Source organism: Paramisgurnus dabryanus, chromosome 15, assembly GCF_030506205.2.
Source record: "Paramisgurnus dabryanus chromosome 15, PD_genome_1.1, whole genome shotgun sequence".
Classification (NCBI taxonomy): domain Eukaryota; kingdom Metazoa; phylum Chordata; class Actinopteri; order Cypriniformes; family Cobitidae; genus Paramisgurnus; species Paramisgurnus dabryanus.
The window spans coordinates 35,518,285-35,531,474 of NC_133351.1; the positions used below are offsets into that span (position 1 = coordinate 35,518,285).

Below are 13,190 nucleotides of genomic sequence, written 5' to 3' on the forward strand. Positions count from 1 at the left end.
CACAAATGACTTATCTGTGAGCTTCATTATATTTAAAAAATGTGTGTGTGCTTATAATCTTTAATCAAAAGTGCAAATCTCCTCCCCTCCTCAAAACGATCTCTCTTCACTTCCGGTCATAAGTATGGCAGGTGGGCGGAGTCCGGGAGAAGATCGCAGCAATTAGCAATTAGCAACACGACCCAACTTCAAACGATCCAATCAGATCTCGATGGACAAATTCAAATCCAGCCCTGCCTTATTTCATCTCAAAAGCCTTTTCATTCGGAAATACGTCACCACGGGGAAAATAAGGCAATCGCTACTTCCGTTTCATGGCGACTTTAAGACTTTCTTCTTTAACAAAGCATTCACATAAAATGTCCAGTAAATGTACTTATCCCACAATAGTTAGTTTGTCCAGAACAAAGCATTCACATACCTCATCTGGGTAATATACTTATGCTGCAATAGTTAGCCTGTCTGGAAACGAGCGGATTTTGAACACACAATACTGTGTGACACTTGCATTGCATGTGAACGGCCCTTACGCTAATAGAATTCTGTTTTTCTCTCCCTGTCCGGTCCTCGACACCGAGGACAATGAGACAAACAGACCCAGTTCCTGCTGCTGTGAAGGTCAACACACCACTGATCTATTGGCTGTCCTTCAACGTGATGCCCAGCCCATGCGCGAACCAATTTAATCCGCTTCCCCGTTTTATATCCCTATCGTGTTTATATATATATATATATATATATATATATATATATATATAGGAGTTTTGCCACAGGGTTTTTCTCCTAGGGTTTTTTTCTCCTTTTTTTTTCATCCCCTGGAGAGTCAGCCAACATTGGCTTAACTTAGCACTTTCCTGTATATGTTACATTATTACTATGCTCGCTTGTACGGTTTATTCTTAGCCGCTGTATTGTACTTCTTATATTATCTATAGATATTTTGTGTTTTCCCCTACATCTATTCATGTAAAGCTGCCTTGAAACAATTAACAATTGTGAAAAGCACTATATAAATAAAATTGAATTGCATTTAGACCAAAATCACTTTTTGTAACAGGCTGTAAACACATTATTTTCTGCTGTAAATTGGGCATTTTAAAATGGGGGTCTACAGAAATGTACTCAATTTTGGAGCCAGCCGCTAGCAGCCAGTCGATGAATTGCAGTTTAAATCACTTCTGTTTTGGCTTCATCAGAGAGATCAGAAGGTTGTCCCTCGGTAATAACAGCAATCAATATATTTTATTATTAAGTAATGGTTTATTAGTCAACTGAAACAAGGTCTCTTTAGAGAAGTGGAGTAACTAGGCGGCCATGTTTTCAGTGCCACCAGGCAAGTATTTCAGTCATGTGAGACTAAAGCCTTACAGTATATTTTTGAATGGGAACAGCTAAATATCTATAAAATTATGTGCTAAAATCACAATTAAGCAACATATTTCTAACAAACAATTAAACCTGACATCACCTCTACTAAAATTTTTGTTTCTTAAGCTCAAAATGTGTTAAAATAACTTTGTTTTCAAGGTCGTTTTAGCTATGGCACATGTGCACAGGTACACAGTGCTCAATCTTGTTATATTCAATATCTTTGACTATAGGCAGTGTAGTTGCCTGCATGCAAGATGGCAAACTTGAAACATTAATATAAAAGGTGTGGGCACAGGCATTCATTTATCAGCATTTTACGATCGCTTTTATGCTTAACATCTAAGATTTTAAAGTCAGATCTATCCATTCTGAAGAAAAATTTCTGATCTTGTAGTTGTTGCACATACAGCAAACAACCACCTTAACAATAAAATCAAGATTTAATAGCAGAATCTGAGAGGTAATGTAGTAGTTGTTATAAATGAGCTCCATGTATCTTCCCAGATAGAAAGACTCATTCACACATATTCAGTAGCCTGCTGTCTTCCCATCCGTCTAGTTAACCAGATCAGCTTAAAGATGTGTCTGCAATAAGAATCTAAGCGTAATGAGGTATAAAGCAGAACTCATGCTGAGATAAAGAACAGGAGGATGAATTAACATCTGTAAGTGTGTGTTGCGTGTGTTACTCAAATCACTGTGCATCTGAATTGTGAGCTGTAGACGCAGATATTCGGGGTAGTTGAGGGTCTGCAGGGGTTATGGAAATGTGATGAGGTTAATAACTCGCCCACTGTGCGCCTGTACAACCAACCAAACCGCATGTAGACACTCAAATACACTTATATGCATCTACAGTACACAACCGTGGAATCACCACATACCTTTATACTCTATAGTTGACAACCTAACCTTTCATTTAGCGTGTTCACTAACTGCAACTTTGGTGAGCATTTTCTAACCTAATTAATCCATTTATGTAAGCACAGGAAGAAAAATGGCACATCATATTTTCAGTCAAGTGGCATAATTCTATGAAGCTTTTGTGTTCTTTTGAAGCTTAAAAATACTCAAGCATTATACAATGTTGTTATAAGGACATTTATAATAATTCACGGGTTTCGAAGAACAAAGTAAGCCATAGATGATTTGAACAACACAAGGGTACAGTACATGGTCAACCAACTTTGACTTGAATTGATCTAAGCTGGTGGGAACCTGGTTCAGCTGATACACTATAGCCCTTTTCCCACAGAGATTATGGAAAACACACGATTTGTCCGGAATTGTTAGATTTTTGGTTGGAATCTGTGCATGCATTCACACACATACCATAAAGATCCCGTAAACGGGACGTATTTAAAGTCCTGCACTGAGTAGTTTTTTTCCACAGCGCCCAAAGTTTGCTAATTATTGTTTTCTCTATCTCAAGAAACCATTGCGCATAATATTTTAGTTTATGGCAAGATTAAAAGGAGTGTGTGATGCGCTGTTCTGTCATGCTGGTGAATGATCTTAGCTTCAGCACAGATAGTGAAGAGCTCCCTGATCTCTGCCTTAGTCCAGTTTGCAGACATTTCTCGTGGTGAACACCCCTTATGGCATTATTTCTGCCTCTTGTTCACATACAATGCTTTCCGTGAATGTTACAGCAATGTTACTAGGTCCACGGGAGTTATCCCAGAACATTTACAGGACGTGTTTGCGTTCACACAGAAGTCTCTCTGCCAATTTTCTGGAAATTTCCTAGGACCAAAGTGCTGTGTGAATGAGGTTTATGCTTCCAAACACAACACGCTTCCACATCACGGCCCACCATGCTTAAATCATTTGACCACAAATCCACTTAATCTATATATTGACCTGCAATAATGATTGAGATAAGATCAGACAATGTGTGCATCATCGTAGGTTGGCGTACCATGGAGTTCATGGCGAAGTGGTTGTGTTGGGTCTGTAGTTCAACAGCGTGCTGGTAGCTCACACCAATCTCTGTGTGACTTTGAAGAAACAACTCCTTATTGTGACTGATCCAGTCAAACATCTATAGACAAAAAAGAGATATGTCAGCAAGAAGTCATTCGTAGCACTTTATTTACAGATAAATGTGCGGTACTTACTTTTGAGCATCTACATGGTAATTAAATGGTATCATTACTTTACTTACCAGTACAGTACATACTTGGTCGTTATTATGTAACACTCTAGATAAGTTTTGGGTAATACCAGATACATATAGTGTAGGTATACTGTAACTAATGAGAAGAATTACTGTACTTACAAATTAATGTACAATAAAAGTATTTAGTACTTACAGGCAAAACACTTTATTTTACAGTCCTGTTTGCATGCAGTTACTGAGGACGTACTGGTGAATGTACCCAGTAGTTAATGCGTACGGTATGCAATGCTTTGGTTTGAAGGCAGGGTGCATGTAGCCTGACTACGTCAGACTTCGTACTTCCGCTTAATTTCCTTACACTACTGTACTCAGTCTGAGATACCTCCCATTAAAACCGTTTTCTCCGGCATCGAGACGGCCGTCAAATCAACGAACAAAGGGCGGACTGAGAGCCGTGACGTAGACACTAAGCGGCAGCGCCGAATGTACGGTTGTGGACATGGAGGCACAGAAAGCTATTCACTTTGTTCTGGAGAACCGGCACTTGCCAACTTAAGCTCGAACAAGAAGAGTGTTTGTTAAACATTTTGAATGGAGATTATGTTGTTGCCCCACTCCCGTCGGTGGGAAAAGTTTAATTCATCAACTATTACCGATCGTCAGAGAGAAACTGTGTGCAGCACAGCTTGACGTGCACAACGATCGAGAAATCATGGAAGGGAATTTCATTGTTCACAGTTAATGGTGGAGGACGCGTGGTTAAAGAAAATAAGGTAGGAAGATTTAATTTACATGTGGTCATGGCTGTCTGGTGGAAGAGTTTGAGAGGAGAGAGGGGCGTTCCTCCACTTAGACGTGAGTGGAAAGACACCGTAAGGATAGTGTTTACCTAGCTCTGGTCCGATTTACTTTACATAATCTGCAAAAGTCGTTCACAGCCATGTTAACTTCGGTATTTCGCTCGATGGCTTTGTTTTCACATCATACGTGTATTTTACAGCAGAAATTCCATGCGGCTGAGCCGGCACATAACGCACATCATAACCAAACGTTGTGTGATTGGCTTACGTCTAGACCAATGATTTTAAACTTCAGACAAGCCCCTCCCACTAGAAGGAAAACGATTGTCAATTATGCCCAGCCAGACTCTGTCTATGAGGCGAAGCAAAATTGCAGAGGATGTTATTACCAGGCTAGGGTGCATGATCTCTGAAAGCTAATGTTGACATTTGAAATCACCTAAACAAACACGCCCCTACCCCAATAGAATCTGGACCTTCTTTTGATAGACCCACCCCACACATATGCAACCCAGCCAACATTGTCGGTTATAGGGATGTTAACCGATGACCGTTTGACCGATGGTTGACCGTATCAACGTTAACCGGTCAAAGTTGTCGGTTGTCGGTTAAAAAAAGGGATCTGTAAATTAGGCTATTATAGACAGTGTACTAAACCCTACTACAGTTAGTCATCTCTTTCTTTCCAAGATCATTTTGTGTGAAGTGAACAAATCCCTCACACTCAGTTTTTCATAACTGGTCTGTTTGTACTTTATAAACCAATAAAAAAACATTTGGCGCGAGGTCACTGCGTTTGGTTTCGCATGCAAACGAAAAGTAAATGCTACAGGCTATTTTTTGATAAATTCCTTTATTCGAATAGTAAATAAAATACAGCAATAAAATAATTAAAATCAAAGTCTCTCCTGGTTGTGTTCCAAATTATTAACATTTATGTATTTTAGGCTAACAGTAAAGTGCAGAGTAAGTTTTGTTTCTGTAAATCCTCAGCCATGATTTTTACCACTTTATTAAGTTTTGCTTTGTAGAAAGCATTTCTTTAAAGTGAATTTCGTTTTGTATAAATTGTATCTTAATTTTAATAAATGTTTCATCAACCAAATGCATGTATTTAATAAATAAAAAGCAAATATAGCAGAGTATATAATTACCGGTCCGTGCATGAAGGCGCCGGCACGGCGCGTTCACTTGCATTGCATTGTTAATTAGAACACACCTCACCATAAATAAATAAAACTCAGCGTAGGCCTAAATGCCTCATACAAGCATTAAATATCTTTGCTGCATTTGTTCTAGAACAAAAACAGTGCGAGACCTGCTTTGGCCGGTGCGTCTTTTACACATTCTGAAGGTGTCCGTTTAATCCATTGGTTTTATCGTGTTGCAGTCTATTAGGCAACATTCCGCATAAGATGGGTTTAGATTTGGAAATACATTACATCTATATTTCAGTGGTAACAGAAAAGGTGATGATGATCATCCTATGTCTTTATTATTACTACCCCAAACTAAAGCGCAGTCTCTTCTGAGCTGTCATTTTCTTAAATGAGCCGCGGCAATTTTCAAATGAGCTTCACAAACGCCTTTATTTTCAAGTTCAACGCGATCACCTAGTACCTAAACTATTTCGAAACTAAGCACGGCGCCGCGTTTGCGGGACTTATGTTTCGCGCTGTAGGGGATTTAAAAAGTGTTGTGAGGTCTGTGTGTGTGTGTGTGTGTGAGCCGGAGGCAGAGCGCAGAGAGATGCAAGTTGCGAAATTGCAGGCGCGGCTCGAAATGGTAGGTATGTGACAAAAAAATATAAATACTAGAAAATTCATATATAATTATAACCATATGATAGATAATAAAAAGAACTTTAACATGGTTTTTAAATTATTAAAAGCGGATAATTATTAAGAAAGTTATGGAATTTTTTATCTCGAAAATTAGGTGGCATTTTTGTACCCAATTAAAACAATAAAACTATGAAAAACTGTGACCTCTTCCGCTTGACCAAACACTTTAAAATATCATTACTTCCTCATTTCTTGGTCTATTTGCATAATTCAAACACCACATTGTAGGTAATTAAAAGCCCAACAAGATTAAGATGACATCTTTTTAAAAGATATATAAAAATGTTATTATTTTTGATTAACCACTAATTAATGAAACCCAGAGCATCAATCCACGCATATCTTTCCATATGAAATCAAAGCCCTCTCAAATAAAATTGCTGTATTTTTATATATTAAAGAAACATTTAATTGTTTCTTTAATATTTCTTAATTGACTAATAATGCTGGCGAGCAATTTAAATGGTCAGATATTATTAATACATTAATTGATGATTATATTATTTATCATTCATAAATCAATAAATGCATGCATGTTGCATGCATGTATTTATTTATATGTTTGACAAAATTATGCCAATAATGTAATCTAGAGAGTCTAATCCTTCGTTCTGTATGATTACTTTGAAAAATACTGCACCACGGATTGATGAAAACGGAGAAGTTTTGGAAGACAATATGATTGAATGGGCGATTCTGCTTTTGACAACAACGTCACTTGCGGATCTTAAAAAAGCACATGCGAATGTTACAATCAATCCCAAACTTCACCTAATTCAAGTTAAATGTATATTCTATCAAAAGAATTTGGTTTGAAACAAAAAAATACTCGCCTTCATAGAGGATTTAAATGTCAAACACGAGAGAAATTTTGCTTCGCTTATAACTTTCTTCTTACGACAGCTGTCTTGGAAATTCGAACGTGAGAATCAACGTGAGGAAGTAATTTATGTCACTAGTATATGGGCTTTAGAGGTATTCACAAAGCAAAGATATGACAGATTTCCTAAGTCACCAACGTGTCTGGCGCTGAATACCTGCTGGGAACACAGCCGTGGGAACAAAGCGCTCGTGCGTATTACGTCATTTTGTCACATACCTAGAAATGGCTGTTATTTTAAATAGCATAGCATATTTTAAACTAATAGGCCTATCGGTTAACCGGTTTCAACCGGCTAATGAGGCTCGGTGGCCGGTCAAGAAAATTTTTCGTTTTCGCCATCCCTAGTCGGTTAGTAGACACGCCCCTTACTGCTTATTGGCTACAAGTGTATTTTGGTACTCAACCCGACTCCCTTTTCCAAAGCGTTTTTTCAAAAATCATGCAACTGTCATTAACCCACACTTGCCTGTAAGTACTAAATACTAAATATCAAAAAAGATTTTGGTTTAATGGTTCTCTTTATTTTAATTGGTAAAAAGATTTTGTTGAGCACGGCTTTATAAAGATCTTAGCCATACATCCTACCAATCATAAATAAATGTTTTATATATTTATGGTAAAAAATATACCCAATATCTTCATGGAACATGATCTTTACTTAATATCCTAATGATTATTGGCATAAAAAAACAATAATTTTCACCACTACAACGTATTGTTGGCTATTACTACAAATATCCCTGTGAGAGTTATGTTTTTACTTCAAAGCTTTAGAAAAATATATATTGCACAAATGAATTCATAAAGATGCTTTAATTAAATTATAAAAATGCAACATTATGAATAATACACAAATATACAAAAACCCAAATCATTAAAATTCATCACTATGGCTAGCACTGCATTATAAACAATTTATCCCTGCATACAGAATAACTATCCTAAATAAATACTTCATTACAACAGCAAATGAATAGCACTTAATCAAGATAAGAGCTGAGAGACAGCATAATTGATAATCTAGTTGTCTGCATGCATTCCTATTACATTAAATGGACGGTTTAATCTAATAGGTCTGGGCTTCGGTTTGAGAGAAGTTGGACAGAGGTATTAATTAGCTGAATGACGGCTCGCTGTTGCCCTTTGACACGAGGAGGACTGGCACAAACGATTTTCAATCATGTTCAGCACCGACCAGTGAAAGGTTGTGTGAGCTGTGGCTAAAAATAAACGCCTGCGCACTGAACGAAATGAAATTATCAGAACAAAGCACTTATGTGTGCTCGGCATCAGACGGCCCTTGTGAGCGCCCCTCCGGCTCTCCACCTTATGTTTGAAGATTTATCTCTAACCCCTATTATCATAAAGCAGGTGTAGTTAATGTGAGGTCACTTTCTTAAAGAGAACAACACATCAAATTTGTTGCCATCTTTATTGTGTTGGAATGCATTGCACTTATTAAAGTTGTAATTATCAATATCATTATTTTTAATGGTGTTTGTTTAGGCAAGCATTACTACTAACTGCCCACAAAAAGGGGTTACTAATTTTTGTATAGAAGGCGGCGCAGTAGACACCAATAACAGCCTAGCAACCACCTGAAAATCCTGGTTCCTGTTTTTTATTTTTTGTATTGTTTGGTTTTTACGCATGATTGCTGACTGACTTCTTATCCTGAATTTTCATCTCCTTTTTTAGTTTTGCTTATTGTTTGTGGGCCAAAAACATTCCCAATTTAGTTTGTTTTAACCTTTTCTCTGATCCGCAGAATTAAACAGAATTGCCTTTGAGACTTTTATTTAAATTAGACTATTTGCATGTGAAATGAGTTACAATGAGATGCAATCAGATTCAATATAGTTAACAGCTGCATTCTTTAATAACAGCCTCTTTGCAAAGCTGCATTACATTGTGACCGAATTCCAAAATAATTCACATGCACAGCACAAGCTTTGTTACTTTCCACATTCTGCGCTTATCAGTAGATCTCCTAGTTTTCAGAAATAACAGCATTTATCTTATTTCAACCATATTACCCCACCATGACTGCTAATTCTGATCCCCCACTGAGACTCATTGATATGTAAATGTGATCATGTGTTAATTAATATTGGCACGTCATGCCTAAGAAAGAGCGGGAGTGGATAGAGGAGGGGGCGACGATTTAAACCTGAGCAAGGAGCGGTTTGGATCTGAGTTTATTCTCGTTCCAAGAGCGCTCCACTACCGCTCCACCAAGTTTTATAATGCAATGTTTTTTGTTTGGAAATTGATGTTAAGGAATATTTTCAGGAAAAAATCGTGATAATTTACTCGCCCCCATGTCATCTAAAATGTTTATGTCTTCCTTTGTTCAGTTTTAAGTTTAGTTTTTTGAGGAAAACATTCCAGGATTTTTCCCCATATAGTGGACTTGAGTGTACCTCAACAGTTTTAATGCAGTTTAAAATTGCAGTTTATAGTTAAATAATAAATAAAATAATTAACTGATCAACCTGTTCAGGAGAGAAGACCCTGAATTTTGCATGGACAATATCACATGCAATGCTAAACACACGCCTGTCTTCTGTTTCTTTTGCTGTGTTTTTGCTGCTACAACTGCTTTGTTGCTGCATCGCATTCACTTGCTGACACTAGCAGATGAAAATAAACAAAAATGGCAGCCTGATCTCATGAGAATTCGTACATATTTTATGAGTTGTCTAATTCATATGAATTCATACAAAGTTTATCGTGCAAAAACCTACGATTCTCATGAAAAGAACAACAACAAAACCCCTAACCCCGCACCTAACCCCAACAACACAGGGGTCAAAGCAAATCGTACAAAGACTTACGAATGTGGTTGTATGAATTCATAATAATTAGCCAACTCATAAAATATGTACGAATTCTCATGAGATAGCGTTAAAAATGATCACTAGATGGATGTTACCTCAAGGAATGAGGACGTGGAGAGTGTCAAAATAAAGGTTCCTTATATCAATGTTTTATATGTGTCATCAATGCATCATATCGTTAGAAATATAATTAATGTATCGATCCATATCGATGTATCATTACACCCATACAGTTTATAATTTAAAACGGTCTGCAAATGTGCATTTCACATATGTAATGCGTGACTGTCAACACTCACCTTCTCTGCATCCTGTTCAAACAGTCTAAGCTGAAAACATTGGTCCAGCTTCATTTTCCTCAGGTGCCACATCTGGTGCAGGTGCTGTCTGGTGCTGTGTAATTTATCCAGCAGACTGGCGATCTTTGGAACTAAACTCTGAAAGTCGGCACCTCCAGAGATACAGTTCCTCCCTGAGAAACCATCACTGGAACGAATGCACTGCAAGAGTCTCTGACCTTCATGGTCCAGCTCTTCCACGGGAGCCTTCATAACCTTCTTCTTCAGCTGAGTGTGCTCATCGATAAGCCTCCTTGAGCCCTCCACATCCACTGGGAACTCCTTCTTGGCCAAGATCTCCTGCAGGTCCTCCAGACGCGAGAGGAGGTGAACAGCGCTGGCCAGAAACTCCTCAAGAGCCACTCGGAGCTCAATCCATTCATCGTGGTTATACTCCAGAGAGCCTTCAAAGTCTTCTGTTAACTGAGATGGGTCCACAAGTTTGGCCAAACCCTCCACAGACACCATGCTTGTCTGTCAGTGAGAGGGAGAAAACAGATGTGAGTCAATTTAATGATTGTTTGATGATGTGAGCCATGGATAAATGAAGTGTGGCTGAACACACAGACCCTTTTTAATACTCACACACTACAGACTGTAATGAAGATCAAAATCAAGTTGGGTAACAATTATGGCACGCAGAAAATACTGCTCGTACAAGAACATAAAATCTTTGCACTGTGCGGCCATTAAATTGCCTTATTACACGGCTCATTGGAATGCTAGATTCTGATTGGCCAGTTGCGACATTTACAGGTTTGTAATTCACAGATAACAACCGCTCAAAGCAAATAAATGGGGCAAATCATTATGAAAGGTGCAGTTTAATATTACACAAAAATTAAATATAAATGTGTATTTTAATAACATATATGACATTATATTACAAACGATTAAACCAAATAGTGTGTTCATGACATTTAAATTATATTAAATCCTTGCGGAAGGTCTGTATTCATTAAAAATGAGCTAATAAAATATTTTAAGTTAATATTTAATGTTCCCTACTTATGAGGTAAATAGCCGTGTAATAAGTGGAATAATGTACAGACTTCGTGTCAGGTACTTATTTCTGCGATAACAACCAGCTGCCTATACATTACCCCTTAATTGATCATTTATATAATATGAAACAGAATTTATACCTCAAAGGTGAACTTGGCACTGCCAAAGTTGGTCTTCTGTTTTTGCCAGAAGTTGTCTGGTTTGATGATGAGAGCTACGCAGATCTCAACAGGAAAAGCTTCTTGTAGGGTCTTCAATAACGGCTTAATCAGATCCCACTTAGAGCCACGCATATCAAGGATCACAGTGAAACCTCTCTTACACACATCCTCACTGGCAGAAAGAGAAAAAAAGGCATATTTCAACAAACATTCACAAATGAATACGGAAGAAGATATTAGCAAACTGCAACATAACTATTATATAGCCTAATGTGACTGTGCCAAATACTTTATATACACAGATCAGATACAGATGATATTTTGATGAATAGAAGGTTCAGTAGTAACAACTTATCTTTAAAATGTCTTTTGTGGAACACATAACTTTCGGTAAACTTACACAAAGAATCAATAACAACAGAGAGTAGTTTCGTTCTGATAACAAGCAACATAAACCACAAGTAGATTACCATAGTTCATTTCATAGCCAGAGTGTATCTAAAACAACACGTTACTGTGTAAAATGTGTACTACTGTATATAATGTATACGATTTTAACTACAGATTGGCTTCCAAACCTCCCTTCACATAGCGGTGAAACATGATCACCATCTCCACTCGTCTTTAGGAAACCAATTTTTTTTATTGTCAACGAGGTATTTGTTTCAGAGTTCAGTTTAGCCACTAGCCAGACCATTAAACAAACAAGTTTATGGAAGTTAAAGGTGGGGTGCATGATCTCTGAAAGCCATTGATGATATTTGAAATCACCTAAACAAACCTAGATTTGTTTAGGTCTAGGTTTTACCTAGATTCAATCCCAATAGAATCTAGACCTTTTTTTAAATATATACCCACCTCACACATACGCAACCCAGGCAAAGATGTCAGTTAGTAGACACGCCCCTTACTGATGATTGGCTACAAGTGTGTTTTGGTACTCGGCCCGACTCCCTTTCCTAAAGTGTTTTTCAAAAATCATGCACCCCGCCTTTACTGTAAGTTCAGTCCATTTGCTCCAGAACAGAAGTAAAACTGCGTTGTCTATCTGAGGTAAAAACACAAAATCTAATGACAAGAGTCTGCATTTATCTGTCTTCATGCGTTTATTACACAAGATGGTTTCAGATACACAGTGTTTAATTCAATTCAGATTTTTACACGCCTGTTGCTATTTTAAGCGCAATAGAATTTTGTGATTTGTTCATATTTGCCTGTTCAGCATAAAGTTTGTGTGTTTTATCGCCTCAGCTGTCTGTCACTGCGAGAAAAAAATAACTCATTAATCTGCTTAATGTGATGTTAAACATGTAAAGCGATCCACAGTCTCTGTTCATCATCTGTTCTTTTCACAAAAATAAACACATTTGAACTTGAATGCTCGTCTTGTAAGTTCATGATTAGAAATGAACAGGTGAACGAAAACAATTCTTATCATTAAAACATGAAATGACGGATAATTGACTGTCAGGATTTTGGAATGAAATAGTCTAACGCAAACTCTGGTGTGTTTGTGAGTGTGTGTGAATGATTACCATGATTAGTTCATTACTGATAATAAACCCAAATTATACTCAGATTTACACATTCATAGTAAATTTATTTCATGATTTAGTTGACTTCAACAGTAACATTTTCAGCATTTTAGCTAAGCAGTAATGATATTTATCACCTGATAAACGGCTATTTACAGACCTGCATTACCAGTAAAAGTTTAATTTCAAGTTTGTATGCCCCCCCCATTTTTTTACGTAGGGAATTGGATGCAACATAAATGTTTTTTATTTAGTTTTTAATGACCCGGCCCCAACCTGCCCCGCAATAAA

General features: G+C 37.4%; 1 protein-coding gene across 4 annotated transcripts in view; it reads right to left on the bottom strand.

The window, feature by feature from the left end:
* The window catches only part of kalrna (kalirin RhoGEF kinase a), a 221,492-nt gene that overhangs the window by 115,714 nt on the left and 92,588 nt on the right, over positions 1-13,190 (bottom strand). For all 4 annotated transcript variants that reach the window (XM_065293264.1, XM_065293263.1, XM_065293262.1 and 1 more), the window contains exons 4-6: positions 11,344-11,536; positions 10,160-10,672; positions 3,293-3,415 (exon numbers count right to left, since the gene is read on the bottom strand). In XM_065293264.1, the coding sequence (XP_065149336.1) occupies positions 3,293-3,415; positions 10,160-10,672; positions 11,344-11,536 (829 nt within the window). The remainder of the gene's footprint in view (positions 1-3,292; positions 3,416-10,159; positions 10,673-11,343; positions 11,537-13,190) is intronic.